This window comes from Odontomachus brunneus, unplaced genomic scaffold (genome assembly GCF_010583005.1).
Source record: "Odontomachus brunneus isolate Ranch 3 - 2012 unplaced genomic scaffold, Obru_v1 Obru_scaffold_039, whole genome shotgun sequence".
Lineage (NCBI taxonomy): Eukaryota > Metazoa > Arthropoda > Insecta > Hymenoptera > Formicidae > Odontomachus > Odontomachus brunneus.
The window spans coordinates 1,196,789-1,211,490 of NW_022639489.1; the positions used below are offsets into that span (position 1 = coordinate 1,196,789).

Genomic DNA, 14,702 nt, shown 5'->3' on the forward strand with positions numbered 1-14,702 from the left:
TGACATAAACTATAGATTTTCAGTACTGACAATTAATATCGGGACGCAGCTAAGAAATAAAGCTAATGGCTAAGGAGAGTGGTTGGCAGCCATTTGTAAGGAGTCCAAAATCGATATGACCGAATTATAGCACTTTTTAGAACTTGTCTGAAATCTTTCAATGTAGGATATGTGATTAGAAAAATATTTATTACTTGCATTATACGTATATATATTTCAACATAAATATATAAATAATTATATATACATATAAAGTATCCTTTAATCATATATAAAACAATTATTAATAGTACATAGTAAAGTTATTGAAAAAGTTCCGCAACCAGATGTGCAACCAGATGTGCAATCGCGAACTACAGATTTATTTGACGTGTTCGATATTTTTAATATCGTGCCAGAATATGCTGTACAAATGAAACAAAAACTAATTATATGTACGTATTTTATAAAATTTTAATAAATAAAAATATTACCGAAATGTGCCGACCTGATCCTCACATTAACATTTGTCCACGAAGCATCGTACGTGTGAGCTCCTTGCATATGGCGTCTTGACTTCATCTCAGTCTGTATCCATCAAACTATAGCGTGTCAACGATCTAGGGTGCTATATAGAAATCCGTGACAGATTCTTAGAACCGATGATAAGATCGGTCGAGTTCCTGATTTCTGTCGCGTCTTGATCCGCGCGCGCGGACATGAAAACGCATCTGACTCGACGACGAGCTCGCAAAAATCCGAAACGCGCGTCTCGCCAGCACCGCCGTTTCCGTGTTCGTCGACTGTCGATGTAGGCTCGAATTTTGTAAATTGACGGATAAGAGGAGAGACGGCCCGCGCATGAGAGCGCAACAATGGCGGCAGGGGTGCGCCGTCGTGTATCACATTAACATTACGTTCGTACATGATAACTGAGGATACGATTAAGAGGACACGTTTGCATATATAGTCTTAGATTTTTGTATGATATATTTAACATGGAGGAAGGGAAGGGAAGGAACGGGAAGGGATCCGGGGAGGCACCGGTGTCCCGCGAGGCACGGGTGTACTGATAAGAGGGCGATCGAGTTAGCGACTGGCGTGAGCACGACATCGGGATCGAGGGAACGGAGAAGGTACCAGGTCTGGATACACGCACAACCGCGCTGCGGAATTCCGCCGTTCGAGGAGAATATCCGGCTCCCGGGCGCCGAAAAGCCACCGCGCGAATGCCCGCTGCGAGGGCCTGCGACACGGCGCTCATCATCGAATCATTCTTTTTGTATGAAAAGTTGTAAAGCGATATCGGTAATACAGTGCACTCGATGTGAAAGGAAATACATGACACAATAACAAACCGTACGAATCTCGTCTCTCTCTCTCTCTCTGTCTCTCTATCTGTCTTTTTGTCCCTCTCCCTTTCTCTCCCTCTCTCGTTCTCTTCTTGACTAAGTTCCTTAGGTAAAAGAAAAAATCACGATGACGTCAAATTGATATAAAAATGATAAGAAAGTGACTGAAAAACTCACTTTTCAATCACAACTAGATAATTTTCTCGTCATTGTGAATTTCTATTCTACTTCTGTTCTACTTCCTCACCTTTTTACGCGTGACACGGGATGATTCGGATGAAGTAGAACAGAAAATTATCATAATGTCGAAACGACGAGGGAATGACTATAAAAACTCACTTTTCGCCTTGAGTCATTTGACGTCATGATTCGACCAACTTCTCGTCATTTCGATGTCATCGCGATTTTCTGTTCTGCCTAGGTATAGCGCGTGTAATCGGATGTTCTTCTTGAAAGTAGATGGTCCGTAAAAGAAATTTCTTAGAAATTCCTTTAAGGAGGAAAATTGCTTTTTTTAATTATTTTTGCAGCAAACGTGTCAAACTTTTATATTTTCAATACATATTAATAGAGATATTGTCTTGCACAGCTGTGAAGTTAAAGAAAAAATTATCTCTAAACATAAAATATTTGTGCAACTGAAATTTCCATTCAAAAGTACTATGTTAAATAAAAGAAAGGAAATTGCCCTATTTCTTTTTGTTTTTCATACTTTCTTCTTCCGGGTGAATTTCTAAAACGGAGAACTTCTGTTTGTCAAGCAGAAAATAACAATGACTTTTTTCGCTCTGGAGGATGTGCCGCTTTATAATGCAACACTTTATTCTAGCAAGGTCCCGACAGATAACCTTCTAACGGTCATGGGTATCGTTACCAATAATTAACCAACGGTTCACTGTCTACACTAAAGCGCCTCGTGTGCAGCCCCTTTTTCTGGAGGATCGCAGTTACCTGCACGACATTTCCAGGAACCTTATTTGAGGAACTCCGCAACCGTAAGTAAGATCAAATTTACATAAATGCAATTTTTGTACACGCACTTTGAATAACGGATAAGATAGCGGGCGATTTAAGGCGGTGAACTGAATCATTTCTGTGTCATCAATGTTGCGATTCTTGAAAGAAATTTACTCTTCCAAAACTATAACTCTCTAGTGTCAATGTATAGACTTAAGTTTGTTGAATATTGCTTTTTGGTCAAATGTGCTTCACGTTTTTGGGCATTGTATATTTCGCGATAAACGTTAAAAACTGCGTATTAGAAAACATGTTACTAAACATCGTTGCAATAACGTTTTATTAATAATTTTTGCTTATTGGGTCGGTATTCGGATTTCGCAGGATTTTCTGAAATACTTGTTAATAATTATAATAAAGCCAATGGGATTGCATGTGTAATCACTTATGGAAAAGAAATAGAGAAGGCAACCCTCCTCTCCTCTCCCCGTGTATTGCATTCGTGCAGCAAGCGAGTCGCGATTTCTAGTTCATGCAAAGAGGCGGAAGATTCTTCTTAACAATAATAATTACAGCTAAACAACGGATGGCTGTCGTCTAACGGCCCGCATCGGTCGATCGGCGAACCGCGATTCCGCAACGTAACGTTTTGTCGTCGGTGCTTCCTACCTACGATTCTTTTTCATCTTCGCGACAAATAAAAATCAAGCAATCGCATATAAAAATAAAGCAATCGCAGATGTCGAAACAGGAATATCTCGAGTCGAGTCCGGAATTCAACGAAGCAAACGAACGTAAATAAATGACAAAAAAGCGACGCTCAAGAAGCGTCAAGGTATACTTTCTTCCGCCTACGATATCAGATGCTAAATAATAAAATTATTATTAATATTATTATTATAAATCATTATATATTCTCTCGGTTGGCGTAGATTTATCATTCTTTTATTAAATTATTTTCCAAGTACCCTCAAGCGCTCTTAAGTCTTCTTTCACATAAATATCCTTTTAGTCAGAAAGACACGCGAGAATTTTGGGCATGCGTTTTTTTCACTTCTGGCGTCATCAGTGAAAAGTTCCGCGACAAAAGATCTTAAATGTTTGAAGAAATATCGTGCCAATGTCTCATCCATTTTATTCGTCAGAATGATTAATCCTTCGAAATTGTATTATTTCGTTTACTATACTTTATTTAACAAACACAACGTACCTTTTGCAACAACCTTTTGCCAATAATGATAATAAATATAACATTAATTATGAATGATAATTATAACGTTGTAGTTGTCATCATTATTTTTATTATCATTATTATGCCGAAATTATTTTAGTTTCTAGGTCCTCTCTTGACTTCATTGATCACGCTATATACAAGGAGACGATTTCCGTTTACCTGGCGCAGCGAGGTGCGACTAGCAGTTCGACACGGCCGATGAGGATTCGCCGGGCGAATCGGGTTCGCCTCCGGAATACATTCGGAAATTCCAAAAGTAAATTCGCCCGTCGGCTCGCGTTGCAACGAGGTTGGCGAGACGCCTGGAGGATCTCCTTTCTCCGCAAAATTAAGCGAATCCCCCCCTTCCTCTGTGTGTGTGGCCTTAATTAATTGCACTCTCCGCATCCTTGTATCACTACAACGTACGTAATTGAACGTCTGGGACGTGCTCATACCTGTCGGGCAACAAACTAGAAACTAATTGTCTCGAAATTTCTGTTCTAATTCTAACAAGAATTATATTTGAATTGTGAGGTGAATTTGGAGGTCGAGATACCGAGACTTTCGGAGCAATTCGTAATCTGACAAAAATTATTAATCTATCTTTCAATCGACCTTTTTATTTTTTTTAATTAGGTTTATCGTAGGAATCTTGTGAAACTTCTCACAGGACGTTATTCTGAAAAAACGAAGATTCTACTTTACTTCCTATTTCATGATCAAAATATTAAGAGACAGTAAATAGAAGTCTTACTTATATCTTTTTACTTTCAGGTGATAATGAGAGAGAACGCAATTGATCCGGAATCATTGTACTAATAAGAAGCAAATAATTTTATTAAAATTATGGCGTACTAATATAAATCAAGCATATTTTAAACACGTTGTGCTGTGAGCAACAGCACAAAATATAATACACTAAATGTACTATATTCAGTATCTCCTTTTAGAGCATAAATCTTAAAAAACATTTTAAAAACGTTTCAGGAATATGTGATATCTCTGTAAGGATTTCATGTTACAGATATTTGTTGATAGCTAGAACAAGACAAAAGTGTTTGAGTTATTTCATACACCTTATGGATATATTTTTTAATTTTTCTATAATTTTGAACATGTGTTTTCTCACTTCTGACGCCATCAATCAAGAGTTTCGCGACGAGTAGCCAGAAGCCCGAACAAGATATTAAGAGAGAAGAGCTAATTTCTCTTAAATTCCGCGAAGTTCATTTGTGTCGCAACAGACGTCAAAAAAACGATCCTCTAATGAGAGACTCTCGCCGGTCATAATCGGTATGAGGTCCCGGTAGACGGATTGATGTTGAAAAAATATAGCTAAATCCTTATAGTAAATAGTATCCATATAGTAAATGTTTCAGACTCAACAATCGAACGGATCTCACGTGGACAATATAGATTTTATAAAAGAAATTACACTTATTATTGGGCATTGCTGAATGACGACCGCCGAATGTGGACCGTCACGGATCATACGATTTAGGTCCCGGGGGTTTCGAGTACATCCGTTACATTACCCACGCGTTACATCGTGCCGAATAAAATACTGACGACACCGGAATACGATTCACAAGTAGGCCGGCGAAGGGATTGTTATCGCGAACAGACTCGAATCGAAATTCGAGGGATTTGGCTTCATGCATTATTCACTTTTACAAGAACACATATATATTATTAACGGTAACGAATAAATTATTTTTACTCAGGGAAAGGGACAATTTGAAACATTTTAAGGTATTTCCTGAAATACTTGTTAATAATCATAATTAATCACTCATTATAATGAACTAAATAATATAATTTATTTCAACTTATTATGATTATTATTAATTATGATCATTATTTATTAAATTATAATTGTTAATAATTGTAATACGTTGATAATACGTTGATAACTCGTGATATAAATAATTCGTAATACATTCCGATACAATTGAGTCTGTCAACAATTCCTGAGACACGCAGAAAAATTTGTAAATATTCTATTAGTGTTCTCTGAATAGTCGTTAAGTGTATATCTGAACTGTACATAGAGAATTTTGTTATTTCCGCTAAGAGATTCCGCGTGCATTACTTCTAAATTAGTGTTACAAACAACATACACACACACATATCAGCGATCACGCTCAAGTATCGACATGTACGCGTCGCATCAACTGGAGAAATTTTATGAAGATTTTCCTTTTTATAATAAGTATCCTTCCTATAACAACTTCTTCTATCCGAATGTGTGTCACTATTGTAAGAAGAAGGATAATGGCAAATTCATGACGTGTGATGATTGCTTCATGATCACTTACTGTAACATGGATCACAGACTGCGTGACTATGCGTCTCATATGCAGATCTGCGAGGTTTTGCGAAAGCTCTTTAAAAGCCATTCAAAATTCTGGATACATTTAAAATTATACTTGGAGCAATGGATCGAGATGAGAAAAGAATTTCTAAATTTAATCAGTCTACAATTGCAACGTGACTTGAAGCCGTACGAAGTGCAAATGATCACGTTGACAAAATCGTGTTTTATTTGTCATAAACAGATGAACATCCACACTTGCAAGAGGTGCTATTCCGTCAACTATTGCCCTAAGCATATTGATCGCTTGGGGAAACATCACAGTTGCAGCGAGCTGATGTTGTGTTTCCAGATAGATTTCGAACTAGCGTTCTTTTCAAATAATAAGATGAAATTCGTCGAGTTTCCCAATGAGGATAAGCCTGTTGTCAACATGGATACATTTATTGAACAATATGTTTGTCCGAAACAATATATCAACGGTATCTTTAGCAAGAATGTTCTAGCTTATTTTTATTCTGATTACGTGTCAGGACCGCTGACCACATACTATGGGATGCAGAAAATACATTTTCTTTATCCATATTCGTGTTATGTTATTCATATAATAGCTGCAAATTTCGTCGACAGAGAATATTTGGCAGCTTGGGAACTTCTCCTACATCTTTTGCCTAAGATAAACCATCTGAAAATTATTTTAATAGGACCGGTATTGTGTACAGATTATAATAATATCGAAGTCTGTCCTGAGAGATGTATAAAACACAAAACCTTTAATTTTGAAACTCATCGCATGTTATATTATGATTATGCGAACAGTAAGAAGTATACGCGACCATATTTAATTGTAGGATTTCAAACAAATCTCAGTGATTGGGAAAAATTGGAGAACACGATTTTAAAAATAAAGAATCAAGATTGTCCGTTGCTTTTAACCGCAAAGTCGAAACTTCAAGCCAATCAAAACGTAAATAAAATAAAAAAAATTCTATTTTCATCTTCAAAGCTTGTATATCATGGCGAAAATATGTTTAGTTCCCACAGACCATACAGAGACTTTGAGAGCAACGATGTGTCTTATCGTAATAAGTATTTAAGTATCTATGAGAAATTGTAATTATAATAAATTGTAATTTATTGTTGCTCTCTGAAAAACTTTTGAAGTTCCCGTGTAGAATCGTAATATCACTTTGGTAATCATTGTAAACATAGAATACAAAATTATGTATAAATTGTTAGATAAGATTGTCTCCGTGAATAAGTTATGTTTTTAATAAAGAATGTCCATGCTGTAATGCATATATCTTAATTATTATGAATAAAGAGAATTACATGTATAGGAAATTATAACAATAAATCATATAAATATATATATACATACATATTATTTATTATTATAATTTATATAATTTAGTCCCACAATATGTAACACAAATCTATGATCATTTTGAACGTATAAGGAGAATATCGGTAATAATATTTCCTGAATTCAGACATTTATTGGAAAAAATAATTAAAGAAAATTAATAAAGAAATGAAAATTATTCTAATAATTTTCACATCGCTGTAGTATCCGCATTCGCCTGGACGATTACGATCGCGGGAATTCGCCGAATATATATGGTGGGGAATGTGCACACCGATGAAGGAAGCTAATTCAGTCCATTCACGGTAGTACCTCCGTAAACCCGCTCGGCGATTCACCTCGATCGGGCACGCGAGTTTTCCGCGTCTTCGATCCGATCGCAACGTATCCCTTCGCGACAGCAGACGCGGCTTGTCGTGCGCGCTTGCGAACTGTGTGACACGGGTCGATTTATTTAACCCTTTGATTATCAGGGGCGGCTATGTACACGCATGCCGGAGCACGCGCGGCTCGTCTCGTTTGTCGGTGTGAATGAATTGTAAATTAATTCCGACGATGTGTCGTTGCTCCCCCGTTCAGGAGAAGTTTCGTTCTCGCCTTCGTGTTGTCTTCGGGAATTATAACGGCATGAAAGATATAAACGTGTAACTGTTAACGAATGATTCGCTTGCTGTCGATGTAACGTCAATCCGCAATGTGTTCTGTACGAATCTAACTCCAATTAGAAATTATCAACTCCAATTAGAATCATCTCCAATTAGAAATTATATCAAGTAATCAGAGAGATATCATGAGAGTAAAGAAGAAGAAGAATAACGTCTCCGACGGCATCTTATAAACACGATTCTACAAAGTGAATAAAATTTAACACACTATGCGCGAGAATGCGGACATACAGTAAATTAAGAAGTATGTTCGCCTGCATTCAAGGCTGAGCCTTGTAAAGGATGTCAAGTGACTCAACGGTGCAATTTATCGAATATAAAGTGTAATCCTCCGCAGTGAAAATGTGTCTTGACTGCGTTGTCAGCGTCACGGGTGCTACAAGATTTGTTAACAAATACGTAAGACTTCTTAGAGATTTCTTCTTACCAAAAGAAATATCTTCTTCTAGTAATTCTTCTTCTAGTAAAGAAATACTAATAAGAGAATAGCATTTGCAACACTTTGTGTACGATAGCAGACGCAAACATTGAAAATAGTCCGTCTACTTCAATAAAGCATCTCAAGCAATCGATTATTCGCAGTACTCGAATATCATGCATGCTGTGGCATTTATCTAGACTGCTGAAACTCAAAGAGATTGAGAAAACTGCATAAACAGCTCGATACACACAGATCTGTTAATTAAAATCGTAACAAAACACACAAAACTCTGTGTACTTTTAAGTAACATTATAGTATTACTTGAATATATTTTGCAAATAACGATATTCCGATTTTTCGCATAATATTACTCAAACACACTTCGCGAATATCGACATTCAGACTGGGAAATAATGTTGCGACCGACAGAGATCAAAGTTAACGATCAACAATCTAAGTGACAAATGATCTTTCTCTTCGGCAGATGTTAATGGTCCACAAAAGCGACTCGACATGAATTCATCGCGGAAATCGAGGGGAAGAGACGAGCCGTCGCGACTCCTCGTGTTAATGTCATTAATCATCGCTAGCGCTCGTTCATGCGGCGCCGAGTCGAGCGGCGAGTATCTTCAGAAAGCGATGATCGAGCTTCAGGAATTAAATGTGCCGTCCAACTTGGCGATGCACGATCGCCTGTCGATGAACCTCGATTACCACGCGGGTTATCAGAACGATCGCGCTCAGTACAATACGTATCGCAAACTCAGCACCAACAATGCCTATCAACACTCCCATCCGAATATACAGAAGTCCACTGCGAGTCTACCTGTCGAACACGCGGATGTAGCTCAGTCAGCCTCGAACAATATAGCTCAATATTACGCGGTATGTAATACACGACGGAATCTGATGGACAAAAGTATTAAGATTGGTGCGAGAGATTTGTCTTCTATGAAATTTATGCAGGAAGTTTAGGTATCAAAAGGAAAAGGGAAGTCTCCTTTAAATGTCGAAAATAATACCAATGTTGTCTATTTTATTCATAAAGATTATCAATTCCTTAAGATTGGATAATATTGTTTTCTATTTCATTTGGCGAACCTTTTGCATCAAAAAAAGATCGATATTCCGCGATAACTCGAGCTACCCAAGCTAAACATCAACCAACAGCGATACTATACGAATGTTCTACTCAATAATATATAATAATATATTATAATATATATATTATTTATAAGAATAATTTTCTACTCAACAACTTAAATGTAATACAACATGTGTTGTATGGAACAGTTACATCGTTGTAGTGGAATGCGCAATTGTAACACTGATATAATATCAAATTGTATCTCTACACGCAGAAAATATTAGTCTTTTTTTCATATAAATTCTTCTGAACTTTACTGTGTTTCTAATAGTGCAGGAACAAAATGTCGGCAAGATCCATCTTGCTAAGAAACATCGCAATTTCTCTAAGAACACAGCACATATTTTTAATAGCACTTCAGTTCCTAAAATATAAATAGCATATAAGTACGAAATTAAAGAATAGTCAATTATTGCAGAATGTTGATCTACTGTGTATTGCTGTATTATTAAGACTTTATAGTTCTTTTTACTATAAAATTCTCTTCATGTATTGACATTACATAATGTAACATCAAGCCATATCGATAATACATGTTGTAGTGTTAATAAATTCGAAAAATAAACTTTTCGATTGACCAAGTATACGTAACAAGTAGGAGAAAATAATAAACAGGAAAAACTTTGCAGGTACGCGAGCCACCAGCCGCCGCTTCCGCTGCCGCCGCTTCCGCTGCCGCCGCCGCCGCCGCTGCCGCTGCCGCCGCCGCGAATTATCCCAAGGTGCAACAGCAACAGCAGCCGCAGCAGCCGTTGTCGTTTACACGAGCGGAACTCGCGGCATTGTATAAGAAAGCCCTGGAAAGAGGGTCAGCGATCAGCCTGTCGTCGTTGGCACAAGCGTTGAACGCCGCGGGCGGAGGCAACGCACCGCAAGTCAGCACTCACCTGCGACTGCCGCTTAAATACCCGATGTACAACTACTACTTCTTCCCGCTGAAGAACTTCGCGTCCGAGTTGCAGAGAGATCACCAGGCCGCCATGGTAAGCGACAGTCTCGTTTAAGAGATATAAAATTACAGTCACAGATTCAAAGCTTACTAAGATTATGATAAGGTGGTAATTTTTGACAAAATTCATTGCTTTTGATAGTTCCATGCATAAACATTCATGTTTTCCGCACTAATATATAAGTTAAAACAACATTCTTCTTATATTCTTATCAAGTGTACATCTGATAATCTCTGAAATGTCTCTCAGATGAAAGAAAGGAAACTATTTATACAATCCTTCGAGAATACTAAAGTTCTTATTTTTTTAAATACTATTAAAAATTTTCAATTATATATATGCCATAATTTAGTTGCTGAAACGAGCAAGTAATAAATGAAAATGTTTTAAACTTGTAAGATAAAAAATATAGATTGAAACTTAAAAAATTTTTTTTTAGTTATTATGTATATAGTATTTAGTTATTATGTATCTAGTTTTCTAACTCTCTCTCTACTATATGTAATATGTAATATATAGTATATCAGTATCAAAGTATCTTATCTTTATAAGTATCTTAGAAAAATATGAGTTAAATAAAGTGTCTTAATCATCCTAAAAGCTAGATAATACTTTGAAGTTTTATACTAAAATTTTTTTGTAATTTTTTCTAAATTACTATTTTACCAGCTTTCCAAAATTTACGAGTAATTTACCGTAATTTATCGAGTAAGTTACCGTCTGGATTATTTCCATTTCTCGTTTACTCACCACGTAAAACCCGTTGCTGCGCCGTCCGTTAGTTGCGAGCTACGATTTTTTCTTGGCGCAACGGATCCTATGCAAAAAAGCATACAGTGTGCGCCATGAGGATGTCGTGCGGAATCCGCGCGATATCGATGCACCTTTCGACGCGTGTTGAAAAATATCGACACGTACGATCGCCACAGATTCTCCGCGATTTTGCTCTGCACGTAGTGAGATTCTTTGAGCAATTTGAGAAACTGAAAGAATTAAGAAGCATTTTAAATACACTAGCATTTAGAAACACAAGCATTTTAGAAACACTACTGAAAAGAGGAAATCTCACTGTGTGCAAACGTGATGTTATAGAAATTTATTTGAAATTCATATTTAATCTTGTTATTTTTATACAAATATATTTATATAAAATGCAATTGTAAAGGAAAAAATCGAGTGAAAGTCGTTTTACCTCTTATAATATTCTAAACTCGTTACTACATCAAATGAAACTTCTATAGAGTATGAAGTTTGAAATGTAGAGATCGCATAAACGGAAATTTGGTGTTCTTTTTCGCAGATTGGTCCAATATACGCGGCTACGGAAAACATAGAGAACCCGGAAAACACTCAAAAGCAGCTCACGAATCCGCTCTTTGTAGCAATCGGCACCTTCATCAGCATGGCGCTTCTGTTCATGATGGGCGTGCTCTTCCTGCCGAAACTGCCACATTTCGAGCTTTTTAACGCGCGCGTAGCCGACGACGATTTCCAGCGTTTGACTGCCTTCGTAACGAATGCCATAGACAAACGTAACATATTGGAGAACTTTAACACAGCTAGCTCTCGTACATGACAATGTGCAAAATCAATATTATACCCTGCATTTTTACGCTAGTGTCAGAAAATATCTGCGAATTAATGCATACGTTAAAATTCATGAGAAAATAATATTTTACGACCAACCGCAGGAAAGAGAAATTACGCGCAATAAAAGACATTCGATGTATATAATAAATAAGTGATATTGTAAGATGAAAAGAAGCTGAAGTATACTAATATTGCGTCGGGAATTTAAGTATACGTGTACTATAACGGATATAAAAATGAGTACGAGAGGGAAGAGTGTCTGGACTCCGTTCAGTTACGTTACATCCAAACGCGATCAATAAGGATTAATACAAGAGATCGACGTTAACGAAAGATAATATTTATTTGTAGTAACATTATCATATATTATATTTTATTTAAAAATGCGATAAATTTTTGTACATAAATATCGATAATGTAGCCACGAGGGTCATTATCGCTAACTAGAAATATATCGATGAGAAAATACCGTTAAATAGTACTATAAGTCTATAAATATTGTGCTTTCTCTTATAGTACGCGTACTATATTGTAATAAAGGAAGTTGAGATAAATAATGTACTCCTACTGCTCAAGGAATGTGGATGTGTACGTATGTGAGTATGTGTGCGCGAGGTGTACGAAAACTACTTTTTCTAGCTTGCAAGTGTACGTACCTACACGTTTTTTCGTTAGATCTTCCATCTCTGTAGCGCGAGACAACTGTGAACGTTTAAATTGTAGGATCTACGCAGTGTCAGAAGAACGAAAGGGAAGGCACACTTTGGGACAGTATACGTATAAGGGTATAATTCGCTCCATGTTTCTGTCTAATTATTTAATCGTCAGTCAGTTCGATTGGCAGTAGAAAGAGCCGCTTGATCCGCCGCCTTCCTTCTCAATAGTTGTCTTTGATGTTCGTACTCGAAATCTTCCTCGCTCAAATTCAACCTCTGGATCTGCAATATCGAATTACAAGTATGTATAAACGGATTATTTGTGTATATGCAAAATTTTTATTAAATCAACATTGTCATCTTTTACTACAATCTTAATTTAATGATAATTCTTTTTATATAACTTTAAAATATGTGAAATTTTTATGATATTCAATTAAATCACAGATCAGATTTAATTACAATATTAATTTAATTCAATTTTTTAAATTTGTACTTAAAACCCTCGTTGTTTAATCTCAATTTTTAAATCCGCAGCATTGAATTGAAATAACTTGCTCCATATTTCTGTCTAACTACATTAACTACAGCTTACTATTTGCACAGTACATTGTTGTGTACAAACAAAATTGTTATCTATTACTACAACTTTAATGAAAATCGCTGTATAATTTCGGAATGTATAAGAACTTTTAATTATATCATATATTAAATTTAATAAAAATATTAATTTAATTCTCAACTTTGTTAATTTTTTAAGTTACACATTTTACTATACATCTCTACTGTGTGCTAATTATATCTAGGTTAGAAGATATGTTTACCTGATAAACCAACGCCTCTTCCTCCATGATATGCTGAGGTGGATTTCTTAGAACTTGGAGAGTTTCGTATGTCGTTGGACAACGTTTGGTAAGCGACGAACGACCCAAACTACTTTTCAATAATACGAGACCGACTTTGAAGATAACTTTCACGCCTTCGCAAAGAAACATGTCCCATACACGCAAAATACTTTCCCACGGTAACGTTCGTGTGTAAACGCACAAGAACCATTCGGTCATGTACAAGATCGGATCCATTTTTTGTTTTTTCTGAAACAGTAAACAGCAATATAAATATTTTTACTAAATTGCTTAATTAGTATACGATGATATAATTAGATTTGACACTCATTTCCGTAAAACCACTGAAAAAAGACTATTCCGAAATTCTTGTTTTCTCGAGAAACAAAAACTATTTACTGATATTACAATTATATATATATATAATGATATTTATCTAAACGAGACAGTAAGATTACAATAAAGCGTTTCGACATAAAATGTGAAGATATCTAGAATGAGCGAGATTCAATTGCACTGCAATAATTACATTCGTTTGTACTAACTAGATGTTTGTATGCAACGGGCGAGACTCTCTTCAGAAGGGCGAACAGAATATCCCCGTCGCGCAGCAATGTTTCCATGCCTTGACTGTAGTAACCGACGAGATACTTGTCGCATATCGCTACAAGGCACCAGAACGCTTGTACCGCTGGCATGTGCATCAGCAGGAACGCAGCGATGGGCGCTTGGGCTTGGCAGTAGCCCACTTTGCTGTTCAAAATGGAATATGCCTTCAGCACTTGGAATAGTTCCTGCTGGCCGGGTGCATTCTCGACAAACATTTCATGGTGAGGGAACTGACGATGAAGATCCTTCTTGATGTCTTCTATATACTTCGGGTCGCCAGACCTCTTAATGAGTTCTTCATATAGATTCGGGTTCTCATTCATCAACAGTTGACCGCCACAGAGGTTTAACCAAGCGCGCAGTCTTACGGAAGGCGGTATACCTTTGCGGCATCTCTCACGAACCTTGCGATAATTGGTAGTCATGAAAATGTTCCAGTTGTTCAACATCTGTATCCATTTTCTTTCTCTTCGTAGTATTACATCGGGTGGTACAGCTTGCTTCCTGCAATTGATCATAGTTATGTCATCAAAATAATTTGTCTTTATTTGTATAATTGATATAAATTTTAATCAGTATATATATATATATATATATATATATATATATATATATATATATATATATATATATCA

At 36.4% G+C, this 14,702-nt stretch overlaps 3 protein-coding genes across 3 annotated transcripts in view; 2 read left to right on the plus strand and 1 right to left on the minus strand.

Annotated features, from left to right (window-relative positions):
• The first annotated feature begins 5,500 nt into the window (after positions 1-5,500).
• On the plus strand, positions 5,501-7,149 carry LOC116844143. Its single transcript, XM_032815308.1, has one exon. It carries the CDS (start codon positions 5,661-5,663, stop codon positions 6,933-6,935), a length of 1,275 nt encoding a protein of 424 aa, XP_032671199.1. The 5' UTR covers positions 5,501-5,660; the 3' UTR covers positions 6,936-7,149.
• Positions 7,150-7,468: 319 nt separating this feature from the next.
• Positions 7,469-12,511, plus strand: LOC116844121. Its single transcript, XM_032815275.1, has 4 exons — positions 7,469-8,248; positions 8,755-9,155; positions 10,047-10,400; positions 11,668-12,511. Exons 2-4 carry the CDS (start codon positions 8,784-8,786, stop codon positions 11,941-11,943), a joined length of 1,002 nt encoding a protein of 333 aa, XP_032671166.1. The 5' UTR covers positions 7,469-8,248; positions 8,755-8,783; the 3' UTR covers positions 11,944-12,511.
• LOC116844096 (TBC1 domain family member whacked) overlaps positions 12,282-14,702 on the minus strand; it is a 2,526-nt gene continuing 105 nt past the window's right edge. The window contains exons 2-4 of the mRNA XM_032815222.1: positions 14,004-14,571; positions 13,438-13,707; positions 12,282-12,895 (exon numbers count right to left, since the gene is read on the minus strand). Coding sequence (XP_032671113.1) covers positions 12,782-12,895; positions 13,438-13,707; positions 14,004-14,571 — 952 coding nt within the window. The 3' untranslated portion in view covers positions 12,282-12,781. The remainder of the gene's footprint in view (positions 12,896-13,437; positions 13,708-14,003; positions 14,572-14,702) is intronic.

Bases quoted from the DNA above. Each gene is read 5' to 3' on its own strand.
- LOC116844143 (XM_032815308.1), top strand. From the start codon at position 5,661: ATGTACGCGTCGCATCAACTGGAGAAATTTTATGAAGATTTTCCTTTT.
- LOC116844121 (XM_032815275.1), top strand. From the start codon at position 8,784: ATGAATTCATCGCGGAAATCGAGGGGAAGAGACGAGCCGTCGCGACTC. The intron at 9,156-10,046 runs GTATGTAATACA...AAAACTTTGCAG, and splicing joins ATATAGCTCAATATTACGCG to GTACGCGAGCCACCAGCCGC. The intron at 10,401-11,667 runs GTAAGCGACAGT...TCTTTTTCGCAG, and splicing joins GAGATCACCAGGCCGCCATG to ATTGGTCCAATATACGCGGC.